This window comes from Pezoporus occidentalis, unplaced genomic scaffold, assembly GCF_034315485.1.
Source record: "Pezoporus occidentalis ecotype Australia unplaced genomic scaffold, CSIRO_AGI_Poc_V1 ctg9, whole genome shotgun sequence".
NCBI classification, from domain to species: domain Eukaryota; kingdom Metazoa; phylum Chordata; class Aves; order Psittaciformes; family Psittacidae; genus Pezoporus; species Pezoporus occidentalis.
In genome coordinates this window covers 4,247,300-4,267,761 of record NW_026916262.1, presented here as the reverse complement: position 1 = coordinate 4,267,761, position 20,462 = coordinate 4,247,300, and the positions used below count along the sequence as shown (strand labels likewise).

The following is a 20,462-nucleotide window of genomic DNA, read 5'->3' as shown; positions in this document are numbered from 1 at the left end:
CAAACACTGAACAGAGTCCCTCTTCCTTAGCCCAACCCAAAGCTGTGTGATGCTCTTGCTCTGTTCTGCAGCCCTTCACAAACACTCTCCAGCTTTCATCATGCACATCAAAAGGAATTCTAGAAGAAAGAGATGCAAATAATCTAAACATAAATCCCAGCATCTCAGGGACTTTGTATTAGGCTGTGGGGGCTGTGAGGGGAGAGAAGGCTTCTTGGATTCCTTGGCCATGGTGGTGATCCCTCAAGACTTCTGTAAGAAGGTGTCTCCCCTCACAGCTTGTTACAGAATTTGTGTCAGATGTGGCAAAGTTTAAAAATTGCTCAAAAGTCAGCATGGAGTGAGTGAGAAAGGGTGACAGAGAGACAGCAAAACCAAGCAGACAAAACAGCCCCACGTGAAAAGGCATCCACTAGCAACTCTGACACCTTCCTCCTCAAGACACACATTTGAATTCTGGCATAAAAAGTCCTTCCTGGGTTAGGCAGCTACTTTTGTAAAACTTCTGTGTAATAAATGATCCACATAAATTCATGTCACATTTTATCTCTCCAGCTGAATGATTTGGCAGGAAGTAACCTATTTAAAAATGAATTTGTCACAGACATGAGTTTAGAGCTTAAGAGATTAAAAAAAATACACATAAGATTCAAAAATGGAAGACAAATCAGCCACACCATAGAGAGATATTCTACTTCAAGTGATTATCAAAGCAGCACGAAAGGCTGTCCTTGCTACTTTCTCCCTTCCTCTGCTTTTTTTCTGCTTGAGGACCTGAACTTCTTAGGTCTCCCACTGATTTCATCCTCAGGCAATTTCTTTTTTCTTTATTTCACTTTTAACTCACAATATAAAATGCTGCATCCAACACTAAATTCATGGATGTTTGTTCAAAATATGCCAACTTGTTTTTACAAGTCATTGTACAGGTTTCATTTATGGGTTTAGAAGGAAGTCTCCTAAAAACTGTGGAAAGTCATAAGCAAAATTTTTGAGGACTTTGAAGACTTCTGGATGTGATGAACTTTTGTTGAAGGTACGTGAGGAAGGAGAGAGATGCACTGAGATGCAACAAGTGCAAATAATGAAGAAGATAGTGTCAGGGATTTGTAAAAGCTGTTTAACGTAACTATTAAAAAACTGGTAGTTGTAGTAATAGAATTGATTTAAATTTTGCTGAAATTATACTCTTTTATCCTGCTGATTTCTGAATCTATATTTGTAATGTACTGTTACTGAAAAATATTAATATTCAATGAATATATAACCATATAAATTATCTAGCTTCTAAAACAGGGCAAAAAAGAGGATGACTCATCAGTGTTTGATCCCAAGTTAAGAAACTTTCACTTAAGTGCAGATTGTAGCAGCCATGACTAGCATGGGAGATTGGCAGATGACCCAGTGTGAAATAAGTCTCATCCTCCCTGGATGAGGTCTGGAAGTAGGTTCTGGAGGCAAGGCTGCCCAACCTCTTCCCCAGGAACTGAGGGCTGCTGTTGCACGTCACAGGGATAAAAGAAGAAGACTAAAGAGTGAATGGAACTGTTGTGTGTCTGTTGCTTTCCCAGATAACCAAGAAGCGCTGCTTCCATGGTGTGGGACTGAGGTTGTTCCTCCTCCAGCATGACCATCCTTCTCCACCACCACCTGTGACAGGAGCCAGCCAGTGCTCAGTGCAGTGAGGACAGGTTCTGGTGACAGGATGAGGTAGAAGATACTTGGGTGTTGAAAATAGGCCAAAGGCCTGGCTTTGATGATCCATGTGTAAAATTTAATAAGACCAAGGCCAGTCTTCGAGGGGTCTCTGGGAAAAGATTGTCCTTCCTACAGAAAAGCTTTAGAGAAGGTGTGCAAGGGCTAGATTAAAGTCAGCTTTTTGCTTTAACCTGTCGATAACTAAATTTAAACCATCCCTTTATCCTCACAGGTCACTGTGAGGTACTTTTCAAATACACTTGCACAACTGAAGCAAAACACCTTAGAAAGTGAGCTCCAGATTCAGAAGCCTCAGTTTGAATCAAATCAACTCATTTATAAATATATTTGTAATCTAATAAGTATTCAGGAGACAAACAGGGTCTCTGTTTGCATCAGAACAAAGTGATGTCAGCAGTTTTCTTCCAAGAGTGATGAACTTAGTTAATCTGAGGCATCTGCTCCTTGGCTGCTCCGAGTCCTTTGCACTGCAATGGAAGTTCACATTGCAGATTTTTTCTGGTCAGGCACAAACCAGTGATGCTCACAGTCTGCCTCAGCTTCTGGAAATATTTTGTGCCACATCTTATGGCTGTCCCTGGCTGTTCAACTGATGATGGCAAATATGGAAAAGAATGGGTTCATAGTTGAAAGAAACAGACAGCATCTCTGCGAGGCTAATACTGTTCCATATTTGCTATTAAAATGTGTTGTTAGAATGTCATTCACTGATGGTTTCTTTGAATAAAAATGAGCAAATATCACATCTTTCATGTTTCTTGTGAAAACTGCTTGGAGAATTATGATAAGGCATCTCCAAGTAGCTGCAAGTCCAGATCTTCTCCCTTTTGTTTTGAATGAATACAGATCTAGAAATGCCACAAGGGCCCTTCTCCTCACCAGGTTCCCCCCAGCTCTTGCAGACATAGCTTTGCACAGCTTTGCTCCTGTCTCCCTGAGACCTCCAAATGGTTGAGAGTAAATGCCCTTTCTCCTCCAAGGACATGATCTCTCAAGTAGCTCAAGAAGTATTTATTCCTCTTGGAGCTGATTGCCTCTAGAGCTAGTAGGCTGGGAGGGTAGCCTTGCCTGCACTATTTGTTTACATGATATGTTTACATTCAGTATCTTAATACCCTGACATTTATCTTCCTTTCAGCTCATCCCACATCTCATCCATATGCCTAACTTCGTGTGGACAAAAGTGGTCCTCAGATCAGGGTTAAAGAAGCTTAGCCTAGGTAAGTGAGATGTAAGATGCCAGAACAGCAATGGGAGTGTAAAAGATGACAGGGATCAGAAGAGAGGGGAAACCCATCAACTTTACAAAATAAGAACCAAAGACCAACATTGCGTTTCCAGCTCTTAGATCAGCCTTGCTTCTGCGTATACCTGCCCAGGAAAGAACATTCCTGTGGCAAGAAAGAAAGGAGAACATCTCAATGCTCCCTTTCTTGCCTGCCTGCAAGCCCAATACAATTGAATCAATAACATCTGATTTCACAAGAAGAATAATCTCTTACTCTTTATGGATGGGGAGGAGAGAGGTATGCATGGTTATCACATATGCGTCACATGCATTAATGTGTACAAGCATATGCTCTGAAGACGTACACCTTCATTAAAGGAAAAATTGCGATGAAAAACCTGTAGTGTAATAGTGTAAAATTTAAAATATAGGTGAAAATGATTCATTAACCTGGCCATTTTAATTAGAAAATCAGAACGGTGGTGTGAGTTTTGCTAATTTTTCCAATGCCAATTGGATGTTTTGCTAATAAATAATCTTACAATGTCAAAATCAATCACTGTGTTACAAAGACTCCTCATCTGTGATCAAATTCATTCTCTTTCCCCTGGAGATATGTACCTATAAAAAATTTAAGAGGTCATCAATCACTGTCTCTCTTTCCAAACTTTGTAAAGTTGTATATTTGGAAAGAACATTTCCAGTGTTCTTGTCACAATAAAAATCAGAGCTGAGGTCTGGCATGTTTACAGACAGGATTGCTGTGCTCATGTAGGCTGCATCTCATCTGTAATGTTTGGAAGTTACATGAAATAACTGGTCTGGGTCTGTCTTTGTTATTTGTAGATCCCTAGCAAAGTGATGAAAAAGGAGATCTCAATACATATGAGAATTGGGGTCTGGGTTTAAGTATGTAGCATATTATTGCATAGCATAAAGCTACTGAAGAACAATGCCAGATGCATTCATTTCATGTCAAGAGCTCTGAAACTGTGTATATTTGAACAATTCAGATTTGCATTCTGCACAAAATCTTACATGGTCACATGCAATTGGCTATTTTCCCATAGCACATTAGCTGTGTGTTGACGGTGTAAGAATCACTTGATAACAGTGTAGCACCCAATATATCCAATATTTTTACTGGAAAACAAAACATCATCATAAAATTCAAATAAACATTTCACAAGGATCATCATGCAGGATGTATCATATTAAACCCATCAAACCCACAATTCTCTCAGTTGTCTTTCATAGCCAATTTCTTCCCAAAGAGTGTTCCATTAGTGTTGAGATTCGGGCCATAATAAGCGCCTTTAATCAGCTCCTAAACCTTGATTAGGGAAATGTCTGGATAAGAACTGCAAAAGCACCTTTCTCTGTCACATCCACAGGAAATGTCAGCCCCTATTTGGGTTACCTTGGGTCTAGTGATTTCTTTCTTTATGAACAAAAATCTTCATGGTGGTTGTTAGAAATCACAGTCTGACCATAATAGGAGGGCAGGATCAGTGCCCTGGGTGTGGATAGAGCAGGGATATTCAACACAGACATCTTGTACCTGTGTGCTCTCTCACATACTTATTCACAAGGCGACTAGTGACTAAATAAAAAGCCGCTAATATCTTATGTCTGAGTCAGGGGCAATTTTTTGCCAAAGTGAGGGGTTTGTTTTTTGTTTGTGCATAAAGGACATTTAACCTGTTCCAGTGCACCCCTAGGGCAGGGGCAGGGCAGCACAAAAGCAGGACTTTGACCAGCTTCCAGGTCAAGATGTAGCTCTTGCTCCTTTATTTGAGCCTTCTACTTCCTCTTTATATATGTTTAAAAAAGCGAACTAAAAAAGTCTTCCTAGGAATCAGTGTTGCTCATTAGCCAAGAAATCTCACTTCCAGAAAAGTTCATAGCCTAATGTCTGGATATTGCAGGTCAAAGAAAGATTAAGCAGTCAATTTATTTTAGAAACTGAGAAAGAAAAATAAGCTTGACCTATTAGTCATTTTTTTCACTCCCACCCAAACTATTAGAACAGTCTGAAATGAAGTACTTGAATTCATTAAAATCTCTGATGAACAGAAAGGACTCCTTTTTAATTTTCCATCTCTTGGTCTCCCTAAAAAGAAAATCTCCGTAATTTTACAGGTCAATCTATGATTACATCCATTTTGATATAATGCTGAATTACAGAACAAATAGGGCTTTTCATTTCAAATTCATCATACTTATCACGGACTCCTGGATGACCGAAATTATTTTCACAGGAAGCTGGGAGTTCTCAGGTTTTCTGTAAAATATAATCTTCATCAACACTCACAGGTTTGGCAAGCCTGGCATGATGTATCTGACCTTCTGCTCCATAGTCATTACAGTGAACAGAAATAGCATAATGAAAAAAAAACCAACCCAAAACTACCAGAAAACAATTTTCCTTCAAGGGTCTTCAAAGTTCACACATCAAAGGGAATGCTGCAGAGCTGCAGAACAAAATGCTGATGGAATGGATTCCCAGAGTTGGCTGGCTTGTTGATGGAGAGAATGAGGGGCGTTCATGCTGTGCAAGGTCTCAGTAGGGGTGCCTACAGTGGGAGCTTGGGCTATATGAAGTCCCTCACCAGGCTTCTCCAAACCACACTTTTTCTCAACCACCCTCTCAAGCGGTCTGTGTTGACTTCAGAGGGACCCTCGGATCATTAGGCCACAATCTTATTTATGTGCAGAGTGTCTATAGACCTCCCAGAGTAGGGAAGTAGCTCATGCTTGGCTGTTCTTTGGATAATGCTTCAGGTCCTGAGGAGTATTTCTGGTCAACAGGAAGTCCTGGTATTAATTGTTCCTTTATTTAGCAAAGAAGGTGCCTGCCCCTCCCTGTGTGCACAGTTATATGCCAGTGAATGGTCCTTGCAGAGAAGGTTTACCACTGTCAGCAAGGCCACCTTAATGATAGCAACCTAAAGCAAGCAGGTACCAGCGAGATGATTGCAGCTCCTGAGCACTCCTTTCTCAAAAGAAGCGCTCTTAGCTCCTGTTAAACTGCTCAGTGTCTGATTTAGGCTGTGGTACCACACACCATGACAACGCAGGTGCTGAGGGACCACCAAAGTTAACTGAGAAGACTCGCGCACAATTGACCTTGGAGAAAAAAACACGAAATAAAAGTGAAATGGAGGATAACCTCAATAGTTATCTGAGCAGAATGACAGCAGCAATGCAAGGCTGTCGCAGGGGAAGGATGAAGGCAGGGATGTGCTGCTGGAGAGACTGGCTCATTTCCAGTGAAGGCATCAGCCCCATCAAAGCAGCCAGCCTGGCTGTGCGTGCCGGCTGCCTTGTGCCGATAGACCCTCAGCAAGAACACACACGAGTGCTCCCCTGCTCCCCAGAACTGCACCCGCTGCTCCCGCCACGCTCCCCCCTGACCGGTCTGGCAGGACCCCTCCCGGGCACGGCCGACAGGCCACTGCCTGGTCCGCCGGTCACCGCTCCCTGCTTTGGGCTGTCCCCGCTCACCCGACCCCTACCCACAGCTCGCCGCGGGAACTAGCTCTGCCTTCGGTGCAGGGACGCGGGGAGAAGCGAAAAGCGGTATCTGCATCCTTACACCCACATCTGCACCCTGTACCAGCACCCCCGCAGCCGCAGCCGTCGCCCGGGCGCGCCTTGGCACCGGCCGGGACGGGGCGGTGCCGGGGGCTCGGAGCTGCAGCAGGAGGGGAGGTGGACGGCACGGGACGGGGCAGGAAGGGACGGGGCGGGAAGGGACGCGACGCGACGGGACGGGACGGGACGGGACCGGCCACCCCGTGCTTCCGGCCCCGAGCAGCACCGGAGGCGCCGCGGGAGAGGGGGCGGGGGCCGCTCTGCGGGGCGGGGTCTGTCGCGGGGCTGGGACGATAAAACCGAGGGTAATTTCATTTAGGCAAATGAGGCTGCCTCGGCCCTCCCCGTCTCCAGGTATATAAAGTGGGGAGCGTACCCGCAGACGGCTAATGCGCACGGAGAGCAGCGCCCGCCCTCCCCGGTACAGACGGTGCGTGTGCCTCCGGGATCCTGTCCGTCCCTGTGTACCTGTATACGTGAGGATGCGCTTGTCTACATGTTTGGAGCGTGTGTCTACCTGTATGCGTATGTGGGGGGGTCTATATGTGTATGCATCATTGGGAGGGTACCTAAACATGCTTGTGTGACCACACGGGTGTGTGTCTGTATGTGCAGGCGTGGTTTTGTGTCTGTCCCGATCTGTGTACCTGAATGTGCAAAATGTACCTCTAGATACGTGTGTCTGTGTGTGTTTAGAGAGCTGTATCTCTGGGCAGATGTGTTTATAACTAGATGTATACGTACCTGGGTTTATGTGTGAGTGGGGTGAATGTGTGTGTGTGTGGGGGGGAAGGTGTGAGTACCTAGATGTGTATCTGTGTGTGAGGGTGTGTTTATGTATAATTCTAAGTGTGGAGGTGTGCCTCTGCATGTGTGTGTCTGTCTGTATGTCTACATCTAACTGCACATCTGTATGTGTGGGGTCGATGTGTATCTGGAGGTGTATGTAGCAGTCGGTGGGGTGTTGTGGGTGTGCAACGACGTGTGTGTATGTGCGAAGGAGCGTGCATCGTGGGGGGAAGGTGAGTGTGTGTGCAGGGCCATGTGTGTGCATGCCCTCAGGCTGGTGCCGGTGCTTCACCCTCTGCCTCCCGCAGGACGTCGAGGCGGCGATGAGACTCCCGCTGGCTTTCGCCGTGCTCCTCCTGGCCTCGGCGCGGGCGCTGGCCGAGGAGATGGGCGCCTCCGACGACCTCAGCTACTGGTCCGACTGGTCCGACGGTGACCAGGCGAAGGTGAGCCCCGGCGGGCGCTGCGCGGCCCGGGTACCGGTGTCGGGAGCGGCCAGGGCTCCGAAGGCACTGGCGGTTGCGGGGGTGGGGAGGGGTCCCCTCTGAGCGCCGGCCCCTGTCACCCCGCAGGAGGAGCTGCCGCTGCCGCTGGAGCACTTCCTTCAGAGGATGGCCCGGAGACCCCGACCCCAGCAGTTCTTCGGCCTCATGGGCAAGCGGGATGCTGGTGAGCAGGGCGGGGGGGGCGGGCTCCCTCTCGTCCCCCCACATGTCCCTTCTCCTTGTGCCACCCCAGACCTTACAACGGTTACCACTCGGGTTCAGTGTGATAAACCTTTCCCCAAAGGTGCCATGTAGGGTGTCTGGGTACATGTTTCGGTTTTTGCAAGTTTAATACCAGATAAACTCACTAATCGGGAAAGAGTAGGCTTCACATCAAAGTGCTCGGTGCACACCAATTACAGCATGTAAATACCAGTAAGGAGTATTGCAATAATTCATGGGTCAGGAATTGGTCATGCCACTGAATTGTCCAAATGTGGATATCTGTTGTATATACAATTATTGCTGTGATTTCTACATGTTTACCAGTACAATAATTGATCTAAGAAACTGGAGCTAAACAGTTCTAAATTGTGTGGGTTTAGCTAAACAGGTTTTTGTACTCATTTCAAAGAGAAATGCAGTTATAAATGATCACCTACATGGAATATGTGAACAGCAGTTTCTGTATTTGATTCTTCCAAGCATTGCAGTAGCATTTGTATATGCCAATCCTTTCTCAACAATTCTTTTTTCCTTTTATTTTTTTTTCCTCTTTCATTTCCTCTTCCAAACAGGATATGGCCAGATCTCTCATAAAAGTAAGTTTTAAAAAAAGCAAATATCTGAAGTATTTTTAAACATATTCATATATTTAAATGAGGAGTAGGATAGTTGAGGGGATTAGTTAGAAGGTGATTGGGTTCAGCTAAGGACTGGCAGCACCAGTGGTGGAGAAATACTCTGTTAAAGGATTTGCGCACACACACACACACACACTCCCATACAGCCATGAGCCTATACATCATCAGAGCTGCCACAAGCTTTGAGATTTCAATTCACATAATGTGTGGATGTTGCAGCTCTGTTATTTCCCCAGGGGGGTATTCTGTGAGCCTTTCTCATAGGCAAGGCAGGCTTACTGCCAGACTTGGAGAGGAGCAATTAAGATGGCGAGATCTGGAAAATTAGAATAGCGAATTCCCAAATCCCCAGGAATGCTTCCATAGGAGAGCCCATGTCATTGCATATGAGATACTATATCCATGCTCTCAGTGTTGTCTGGTGGGAATCAGACCCTCACTAACAGCAGGGGTTGATTGATGATGTGCTGCCATATAAATAACACATCTTGCCCTGTTAATAAGTGTGCCTTGTTTTCCATCTGGATAACAGTAAGTGGGAGATGTTACCAGCAGAGTGGTGTTCCCTTGTTGTGCACAGGGATAATTTTAATCTCTAAATTTGTCTGAAGGTGCTCAGACAGCTGCTAGAAGACTTAATAAGAAAAACTGATCTCATATTCTGTGAGACCTTCTCTGTCCACAGGGGTCAGTAACTGTCCCAGTGTTCTGTTAGGCACAATGTCTTATCACTAGGATTATGTATTGGAAGACCAGTTAAAGAGTCTGAAATAAAGCTCATGTCAGATAACCTGCCACCTAAAGTAAAAAATTATAGTTTTCTGAAACTGCTTCAGCTTGAATTAATAACTGTGAAGTCTGAGGGTCATTCGTCTTAGCGAAGCAAAATTCTTTCCAAAGAGAAACTTCTAAGTTTGCCTCAAAAGTCAGCTTAGAGAAAGAATGTTTTTTTGTTTCTTCTTTATCTGAAACTATGGCTAGCCCTGTACCTGATACATGCTGTAGACCAAAACTTGAAGTAATTAATCCTCTACACATCCAGTGCCTCTAGGAGTACTAATGGGACAGGGAGGTAATATCTGAACTCATAAATATTCCAAAAATAGAGCCAGACTGTCTAGCTTGGACATGTCCAGACAGAGTCCTGTTTGCTTCCCCTTCAGTAAGGGCTCTGCCTGACCTGTGACGAAGATTTTTCTTCCACATTAGAGAAAAAACCATGAACAGGTAGAAGAGATACATCACGCAGATGCAGGCTATACCAAGACACTGCCTTCTTGTGCCTTTGCTCAAATCAGTAGGAATTGCTCTACGAGAGGAATAAGAAACAGTTCTTGGCTGTTGTTTTTCCATTCTAATTAAAAAAATAAAATAAAACCACAAACCAAAACAAAGTCTAATTTAATGAGAAGGTGTTCACCAACTGGCCTGTGCCTTGGTCTAACCTGTTTAGTCTGATTAATCAGACTGATGTTCATCCTCTGTTGTTCAAGTGGTGTGAGCAACTAGTCTGAGAGATGAACAGTTTTGGAACCTGTGTCTTTCTTCCCATAAGAACACATTATCTAAAAGCCTGCCTATTTAAAATGTATTAAAACATGCCCAAATATATTTTTCAGGGCATAAAACAGACTCCTTTGTTGGACTTATGGGCAAAAGATCTTTAAATTCTGGTATGTATATGACTAAATCTGGTACTTGATGATATACAGCCTCTTCATTCTGTTGCCTCTTTGTTCTCTCCCAGCAGATGGAAGAAGCAGACTTTATATAGTGTAGACCTAGGGTTCTCTGAGAAAGGATCAGGATTTTCTCGGTTAACAAGGATGTTTCAGAGTCTGCTTCAGTGCAATGGTCCAGGTGATCAGGCTGGTCTGAGCAGCTAGCAAGGTAGAAGTCCCCAAGGTGTTTCCCTTAGTGCCCTGTCCTTGCCAACATCATGTTTGCCTGAAAATGTAAGGCTAATTTAAGATCGTGATCCCAGACCAGAGATGTCCCCAGGTAAAGGGATAACCTTTTCATCTCTGAAGATGATTATTCCTCAAACTTAGAGCAGAATGTGGAAGAGCAGAGATCTGCCATTAATACCACCTCGTTCTGCAGGTCAAGCTGTTAAGCATTCTCAGCCTCTTCTAGCTTTTCACTTTACCTAATAGCTCCCTCCTCCCCCCCAACCCAGGGAACAAGCATTTTAAGCTTTGAACTGATACTGTGATTTTGTGTTATTTTCCTGTAGTATTCATATAGGGCAGAATCCTCCCTCATGTGCACAACCCCTGTGGTACCATCATATTTCCAAATACTGGGGGGGGGGGGGGGGAACCTATGGGGCTGTACAGAAGAAAACCCTCACTGTGAGCCATAAAGTGTCAGTTAATTCCCCAGAATAGAAATTACAAAAATTTAAAAACCCCTAATATGTATTTCACGTCTCTGAAACAGTTCTCACAATTTTGTTAAATGGATGATAAAAGTTAAATTACTAGCTGACACCTTTATATTATGTGGATACACACTGTGATCTATATTCTGCAATTATGGTTGTCAGTAACTTTTATTTTCAATTAAACCCTGTTCAGACTAGTAATATTGCTCTCTGCATCATCTTGCAAATTGCTATGTATCATGAATAATTTTGTACAATCTTATCTGTGATGGCAATAGCTGTTAAATGCATAATACCTGTAAATATACCTGCCATTACAAAAGTAAATAGCCTGGAAGTAATAAATTGGGTTTGGTTTCCACTGGGATTACATCTATATTAATATGAGAACGTAAAATACAGCAGATGTTTAAAAAAGGCAAAGATTTTATTGCTCTGATTTCAAAATTGCTGGTATAGTCATTATACTGTTGTGTGGTTTGTATAACAAAGGGGAATAATGAAGTTTTACCCTGCTGGGCTATGTAATACCTGCCTGACAGGTGAAACTCGAATTCACTCATTTTCTGCCCAATTCCCCGAGAGGAAAATGGTAACAATTTTGTTGTGCTCCTCTGGAGGAGAAAATAGGTCCTAAGGACTGCGTAATCAAAGCAAGAGCAGGAGTACATGCAAGGGCTGTCGTTGCTTCTCCCTACTGGAAGACATTTAACTGGACAAGACCTTTTCTTGGTGCCGTGGTTTATTTCTGCAGAAAGCCCCCGAGTGCCCTGGCAATGTGTAGGAGGTTATGGCACCCTGCTGCTGGGTGTGGGCATGGTGCTGATTTAAAGCCTTGTGTGACAGAGCAGGGCACCAGGATGCTGGTGTCTCAGTCCTTGGGTCTGACACTGACTGTCTCCCAGGCTGTGAAGTCTGTTGTATGAATACTTCAGGTAGAAGCTAGGAAACAGTCACAGGTACAGTAAATATACTGTAACAATCCGTATGGGGGAAGATCAACTCATTTTGCATTTATCATGGTGGAAACTGAAGCATTATTAGTTTAAATGTGTCACTGATCCAAAATTCCAGCTCCCTGCAGAATGCAGTGCTGGATCCCCCCAAGACTAGCTATGTGTTTGCATGTAATGGCTAAGCAGGCATAAGTTCTGTGAAAGTAATTCTCCCTTTGGGTGGAGGCAAAGATGATTCCGGTGACCAGCTACACCACCTGATGGTCAGGCTCTGCCCAAGAAAGGCTGTCTGGGTTTCCCTCTCATTTTAAAAGAGCAAAAAGGAGAGATAAACTGCTACTAAATGTTAAATATGTTACTGAAGCCTATTTTAGGCTGCAGTAAGTCCACTGCAGGGTATTCTGAGGTTTGCTTAGCTCCTGCTGCAAAGTTTAGTAAAATGTATCATCAATGCAGGGACTGTGGACAGGGAGGGTTTAAACCTGGCAAAGAGCTGACTGTGCAGGACAGAAGGTGCACGTGTCAATGCAGAAAGGTTCTACCCACTAACTGATCTGAGTGCTCAGATCCCATCAGTTAGGTGGTTTCCTGGCAGGTAAAGAGGCTCAGAGTTAATAGGCTGCACCATTTGCTTCATTCTGCTTCATTTTTTTTCAGGATCCTCTGAAAGGAGCATAGCACAGAATTACGAACGGAGGCGTAAATGAGACATCGCCATGTATTATTTATTAAACTTCATTTGTTCTAATGGCCAATGCAGTGTAATATAAACTAACCACTGTATGGAATAATTATTTATTTAATAATAACTGATGGGTTGGTTCCTGTTTTGTTTGGGGGTTTTGTTTTTGAGTTGTACATTCAATAAAATGATTATTTTTCACATTGTGGCAGTGACACATGTTGTGTAGGTGAGTTGTGGTTCCAAAAGGACCAGCAGCCCTGGTGACGTCTTACAACAAAGCACATCATTTGATATGACCCGTAAAGTTATGTTCACTAAACGAAGAAAATATTCTTTTGTTCATTGAAAGCGAGTCTTATCAGCTTCACAGCCAGTGCAGAACAGAGCTGATGTACAGTCTAGTGCCTCAATTTGTTTTCATGGTTTATAATGTGCTGTAATTTCCATATCAAAAAATATATTTGTATCATTGCAGCATGCTTTATGTTTGTGACTACGTATCTATATATTTTAAAAAGGGGGTGGGTAAGGTCAAATGGGAATCCAAGGTCTTCATTTCATAGTCTGGAATTTTATGATAGTAACATTTTAAATAAAATCTACTCTGGGGCTTTTGCAACATACTTTCTCTGGTGACAGTGATGGAGTTATTTCCCACCTTGGTCTGGAATGAGACTTGGACCCAGGTCACAGTGGTCTGAAGCTGGAAAGAAATAACAAATTACTGACTTCCTTTTGCAGGGAGGCTGTAAGCATCCTAGTGTGGGTTTGGCAAATGTCTGGGAGATTTGCTACTGGAGACAAGCATTCCTGGCATTGCTCCAGGTCACACAAGGTGCTATCCATACTAGACATGATGGAAATCAAGAAGTGTGTTGTCTGAATGAAAAGGGCACAATGTAACCCCCCGCTCCAAGTGGAATAATTTGCTGTGGAATGCATCCACTATTGCAGGTTCATTACTTGAAAGCCAACCTTTCAAGAAATTCTAGACCTCAGGTTTGCAATAGAAGTACCTATTGGCTTGAATCCACACAATAAAAGAGAAAAAATGTGAGTGGAATTATCTTTTTAATTAAAAAGTCAGGTTACTGCATATCCAGGACCATCCCAAAATGCTATATACCTCTTACCAGATGCCAAGGCATCTGGAGATCTGTATTCTTTCCACCTGCTAAAAGCTATTCTCTGATGCTATTATATAAGCTTTCATCACAGATGAATCAGCAGTGAAAACAGCGTGTACAAATCAAATTTCTAACTAAGTAGTACAAAGCACTTAACTTGTTGTTTTCCATTTTGGAAGTGAACTCAGCAGCCTCTGTTTTCAAGTCTACCTGGAGCATCCCATAACTGAACCTGTTAAGAGCAGGTGGGCATCGGCTCTCCCTCCTGATAGGTTAGGATCAGTGCCTAAGCCTGCACATGGTTAAAACAGACCCCACTTCCACCCAAGTAGGACTGGCTCTAGCGGGGTGAGGGGCTGGGAGGTGGGAAAACTGAGGCAGAGTAGCGACAGGGCTTGTGTCCGACATACAGTGGTTGTACAAGAGCTCTGCCAGCAGTACATTGTGCCAGGGCTAATTTTCAAACCAATTAACTTCTGTGTGAGCTCCCACTGATCTCAATGAGGGGGGGAACATTGCTGGGCTAACAGCATGGCAAAAGGACTGTGGAAATGCACATTGAATAACACTCAGTGGAGGGTGATGAGACAGGAAAAGCTTTAACATGCTGTTTCTCAAGCCTAGAAGCCCATGATGCTCTCAGAGCTCACCGCCTGCGTGCACTGAATTGCTAGACACAGAGAAGAAAGAAAAAGCCCACTGCTCACTCCCTGCAGCCTCACTAACCTCCTCACTAACCTCACTAACCCTCACTAACCTCCCTGCAGAACCAACCACTGCAAATGTTCACATCCAGAGGAAGCCACACATGACAGAGTGGGCTTTAAGCGTTTGGAGGGCAGCACAAGTTAGCAGCACCCAGCAAAGAGCTGGGACTGGATTTTATGGCAAAATCAGGGAATCTCCAAATGGTTTGGGTTGGAACTTTAAAGATCATCCAGTTCAACCCCACTGCAATCAGCAGGGACAACTTTCACTGCATCAGTTTCTTCAAAGCCCCATCTAGCCTGGCCTTGAACACTGCCAGGGATGGGGCATCCACAATGTCTCTGGGCAACCTGTTCCAATGTCTCACCACCATCATCATAAAGAATTACTTCCTTATATCCAGCCTAAATCTACCCTCTTGCAGTTCAAACACAGCGTTCCTTCTCCTGTTTCTACAGGCCCTGGTGAAAAGTCTCTCAGTCTGTTTTACACCCCCCCCTTTATATATTAAAAGGCCACAATAAGGTCTCCCTAGAGCCTTCTCCAGGCTGAGCAAGCCCACCTCTCTCAGCCTGTCTATATAGCAGAGATGCTCCAACCATCGGATCATATTCCTGGCCTTCTGGACTCACTCAAGCTGGTCCATGTCTCTCTTGTGCTGGGGGCCCCAGAGCTGAATGCAGTACTGCAGGTGGGGTCTCATGAGAGCAGAGTAAAGGGAGAGAATCGCCTCCCTCAACCTGCTGGTCACGTTCCTTCTGATGCAGCCCAGCATACAGCTGGTTTCTGGACTGCGAGCGCCAGTTTATGTGGAGTTTCTCATCAACCAACACCTCAAGTCCTTCTCCTCACGGCTGCTCTCAAACCAGTCTCTGCCCAACCTGTAGCCGTGCCTGGAATTGCACTGACCCAGGTCCAGGACCTTGCACTTGGCCTTGCTGAACTTTATGAGGTCTGCCCTGGCCCACCCCCCAAGCATGTCAAGGGCCCCCTGGATAGCATCCCTTCCCTCCAGCGATCAACCAAACCACCACCATTTTCTCTAGAAGGAAAGGCTAACCCTCTGGGCATCAAAATATTCTCCTGTTATGTGGCTGTATGATGAGTGGTTTTAATTTGGAATTCGAAACAACCCATTGTAATTTCTGGTGGCAAAATAATGAGATTTGCACTGATTTAGCTTTTAATCAATAAAATTGTAATTGGCATATGCTTGTATGGACACACATTCCTATGCTAAAAGTAAACCAAACACACACCAGAAGACACAGCCTGAAATGTTCCAAGTGACTCTACCAACAATACCTAACACCCCTCATCGTATTTCAGCACTGGTAGGGACTGTTCATCCAACCTGTGCTGCACTGGGGATGTGGGTCCATGCCTGTCCAGCGGGTCTGGGCAGATGTAGAGGTGCACGTTATCGCACACATCTGCAGGCATGTCTGTCCCCACTGCAGGCACACTCCCACTAACCTCCTAGCCCAAACACTTCCCCTCACAGCCACCCTGGAGCCTCAACCAGGGATTACTCTTATTTCTGTTTTCAGTCTGTAGTAGTAAGGGATATAGTCTATACGTTAGTGAATACTTCAAAGAGACTTTTTAATAATTTCTGTGGGTTTTAACCTCCCTCCCGAGGCTCCTTCAGCTTTTAAACACTTTTGTGTTGGACAGCATCGCTTGCAGCCCCTGGAGACTTGTGCCTTGAATGGCTGGGCAATGCCAGCTCTCCAGCTTCACTGAAGGCTTTGGAGAGGCTCCCACTAAATCCCCTGTCATCTCTGCAACAGCCAGCCTCGATCATGACACAGCCTCAGCTCTCTTTTGATGGCAACAGTCTGACATCCCTCAAGCTGCATAAGCGAATTGATAATGCTGCAGCAAGAGCATCTGTCAGCAAAATGCAAGTGAGCTTTAAATGAAGCAACAAAAATCTTTCTAGGAAATCAGCACAGAGTAAATCCAGGGTGGTGCTGGTTATTGTCCCCACTGGGGAGATGCTATAGGCAGTTAGATATCACAGCCTGCCTCCAGCATGCTCTGCCCCCTTTTTGCTTCTCTTCTCCTCTCAAAATACATCTTTCATGTGCATCAAGACAGGCAGCTGCTCTTCTGATAGGCATTGTCTCCCCTACACAGGGTCTCCCCTTCCCCTGGACAGGGGATGCTGAAGTCAGGTCTCAAGCAACCTGCTTTGCCCAAAATGTGGCCCAGAGGACCATTCATCATCTCCATCTCTCTGCTGTTGCATGGAGACTGCTCCTCCATGGCCTCCCCACAGACCAGGGAGCTGGGAGAGGAGCCTGATCCCATCTATGCACCTTGCCAGGCAAGCCTGGGCTCTGCAGCGCTTAGCTGCCATGAGAAAGTGCTTTGCTGTGTTCATGACAGGAGGATGTATCTTTCAGCATGGTCCTAACCAAAAGAAAAGGAAGAATCTGGAAATCTTTAAGAATAACCCAGCCCTCGGCCATTAGCTACAGCAGAATAACATCAAAAGGGTTTTTTAAATTATTAAAGTGACTTTTAAAAATGCTGTTTATTCAGAGCATGCCAGTAGCAGCTCTGTCAGAGTTACCAAGAGCCATTATTTAAATGCAGACTGTCCCTCTACCTTCTTAAACTACAGCTTGGATAACTGCTTTAACATAAAGAGATACTGAGCAAGTCCCAGTGCAAACTTCGCTAATGACCAAATTTCTTCCTGATGAGCCTGAACAGTTCCCTTAGCCACAATATCGCAGACTGCGTTAATGAACATCTCCCACAGTGCAGGGATGAGAGCACACTGTGTTGTACTGTCGGGATGCAGCCGCCTGCAATTCCAGATACACCTCCGTGTCCTCACAATACCTCCAAAACGGCTCGCTTCCCTTCACAGGAAATAGTCATTACTGGAAGAGTAGGGATTTTATTCCCCTCCTCCCTTGGCTGCTAGCAAGTGTACAAACATCCTCAAATCTACCTACATCTTTCAGGGGAGACAAGCAGGCTCTCCTCGTATTACTCTCTCAGTTTTTGAAAGACCACAGACTGAAACATTTGTCGACAGGAGGGGCTGTAGGAAATTAGTGATGATATCCATTCATTAAAAATTATCACTGCCTCATCTCTGATAGATACCTGCCTTCTGTCAGAATAAAACAGCAACTCATCAGCTCAGAAACTCCTTTCTGAAGAGATGTACGCAGAGCACATGCAACAAACAGCACCTCTTTTTTCCTGTGCCCATCTCCAAATTAAACAGTATCACCACTTACTGCATATACAAGAAATGAAATATGAGCAGACTGTTAAAAAACCAAACACTTTGTGTGTCATGGTGCTTCACACTCTCCCAGAAGCCTGGAGGGAGGAAGCCCAGCAGGGTGAGGGAGCTTGGGCAGAGGTAACAACAGTGGTTGAGCTAGAAACACAATGCACAGCTTGTACCCGAACAACCACTTCTGAAAAGTGCTACTTATGCACAAAGGAATTTAGGAAATGGTAAAGGATAAGGTTGAATGTTAAGAAAATCTCTGACAAACAGCAGTAGCAACACTAATATAACTACTAATAATATTTTTCCTATCTAAACCATTTCTTACGCTGCTCTTTCAGAAGCATAGCTGTAATAGAGTTATAAGACCTACCTGTACCAACATATGTCAATATACTTTTAATATCGTTTTCTACATGAAGTAGTTTGTATCGAAAAACACTTAACCAAGCAACAGAAGAACACCTTTAATCACAGACATTCAGTTTTGGCACACAGAAATGCCTTTTATTTTCCCTGTTATAATACTCAGAAAACAATAGGCACGTTGTAATTCTGTGTACCAAAACATTAAAATTGAAGCAATACCCTCTGCAAGCAAGTCTTGCTTGGAGAAGATACACATTAATTACTGGAGGAACATACAGTGTGGCTACACGAAGACTGTATTTAAAAAATGTTTATAATTCAGCAAATTTAAGGCAGTGAATGTTTCTAATTCACCAAAGACACCATAGCTGGTTTGTGAGATCTGAGCATTTGCAGCTTGGATTCTGGCGGTGCCAACTCAGCCCAGGCAAAGCCTGCACTGGGTGGGCATGAGCATGACCAGCCCATGGCACCAACAAACCACACCAAAATGGTACACAGGCAGAAGACGGCCCTTCAGAACACATTCTTGAAACATAAGAATTCTGATGTCTGCAGATGGCAAACTGTTGTTTACGCACAGGGCATCTTCCCCATGCTTCCTTACCAACCCAATTTCAGCTCGAGGAAACAATCAAACCTTCCTGCCCTGCCCTCCCAGGCTGCCAAAGGAATTCCAATTAGTGTCAATTGGGATAATAGCTCTATTTGCATTTTTAAGCTATTATTAGCAAGTTGTCAGTCAGCCCGTAATTTGTATCACTTTGGTATAATGAGTATTAAAATATTTAAAAAGAGAACGTTCCTTTCTACCACCCCCTTCTTTTTTGTGCTAAAATAATAATGGTTTTAATCAAAAGTAATTTGTATTAATATACATTTTGCCCCAGGTGTTAAGAGCAGTCTTCTAGAGCAATGGTGAGAGACGTTAAGTAATTCAGTTTATTAATATAGGCAACTATTTCTGCCCTCAATAGTAGCAGATATGGAGGCTGCTTCTGCAGCCAGATCATTCTTACTCTCCTCTTGGCCTCTGTGAGACGATTATGGTGTAGGAATTGAGGTAATTACAATAATTTTACATACCTGGAATTATAATTCTCTAAGGGACTAAATTGGGCCAAATCACTCTATCATCTATTTAGTGAAAATTCCTCATTTAAGCACTCTGTAACACAAACACACGCAGAAAGTCCAGAAGGCCTCTCTCCAGTGTGAGCCTAGAGCAGGTGAAAGGCTGTGTTTGCCAAGGTGGACATTGCTATTATGCCACTGACAGTCAGTGGGGGATGTTGCTTCCTGACAGTCTAGGTGCTCAGGTATACACAGTCTGCTCCTGTTCGCCATCAGCACACAGGGCTCATAAAACTACTGGACTAGCCAGTTGCATAATTTTGCCAAATTTCTATGATGTACTTCATTTCATAATGCATGTATATATGTATTTTTAAGAATAATTCTTTCGAGAAACAAGAAGAGGTATGACCCTGAATCTTCCTGATGTGTATCTGTAAAATTCCTCAGTAAGACTCAGTGTTCTCTCTTTTTGAGTATCTGAAATCCTGTGATCCACATGTTAACCATGACGAAAATAGGAAAAAAACCCCAAACCCTTAACATCTTCAGAGGTAAAGTTAACATCCCTCATTCCACAGCCCAGTATTATCTTCCATTTTCCTTAGAACTGGCATTTTATATCTGTTCTAACTGAACTTTCTGATTTCTAATATCATAACTGTTTTTTAATTACTTTCAAACTGAATACTGAACACCTTCAATACTTCAGCTCTTAGCTGCCCTCTCACCTGCAGCACCAGCATGAGAAGCTCTGCACTGTTCTCTTTCGAGCAGGACCAATTAAACAATATTTTTTCTGCTTGGCTTTATCCCTTCTCTAATCTAGCACTTATTAAATTCCCTTCCACAAAGCTCAAACACAAATACCAGTGACAAGTGTGTGTGAAGGCACCGGCTAAACACAGGAGAGAGGGTGCCTTCCTTGGGAATGAGGAGCTCGGCTGTGCAGACCCGCTAACAGCGGCTGCCATCTGCTGGCTAGGAAAAAAAATATATTGAAAAGTCATGCCTTGAAGCAACCTCTCGATCCGAATTTAAACTTTTACATGCTTCTTTTGGTCCACTAGAGGAAACATGTCTGACTGTTGGCTTCCTTGGACCAGCACAAGGGGGAAAGCAGTGAGGCTGCAGAGCCGAGCCATCTGACCTGCTTGCGTGGGAGAAATCCCAATGTTGTGTGGGCTCTAAGGTACTGTCAATGTCCTTTGTGC

At 44.1% G+C, this 20,462-nt stretch overlaps 1 protein-coding gene across 4 annotated transcripts; it reads left to right on the top strand.

Annotated features, from left to right (window-relative positions):
• Positions 1 to 6,837: 6,837 nt before the first annotated feature.
• Positions 6,838 to 13,331, top strand: TAC1 (tachykinin precursor 1). Of its 4 annotated transcripts, none has more exons than XM_062604999.1 (6): positions 6,838 to 6,974; positions 7,642 to 7,779; positions 7,906 to 8,002; positions 8,616 to 8,639; positions 10,301 to 10,354; positions 12,681 to 13,331. In XM_062604999.1, the coding sequence occupies exons 2-6, from the start codon at positions 7,657 to 7,659 to the stop codon at positions 12,728 to 12,730; spliced, it is 348 nt and encodes a 115-aa protein (XP_062460983.1). In that variant the 5' UTR covers positions 6,838 to 6,974; positions 7,642 to 7,656; the 3' UTR covers positions 12,731 to 13,331. The 4 variants fall into 4 exon arrangements, with proteins under 4 accessions (XP_062460983.1, XP_062460982.1, XP_062460985.1 ...); XM_062604998.1 differs by having other exon boundaries at positions 6,846 to 6,898; XM_062605000.1 differs by lacking the exon at positions 6,838 to 6,974 and adding an exon at positions 6,978 to 7,000.
• The last annotated feature ends 7,131 nt before the right edge of the window (positions 13,332 to 20,462 follow it).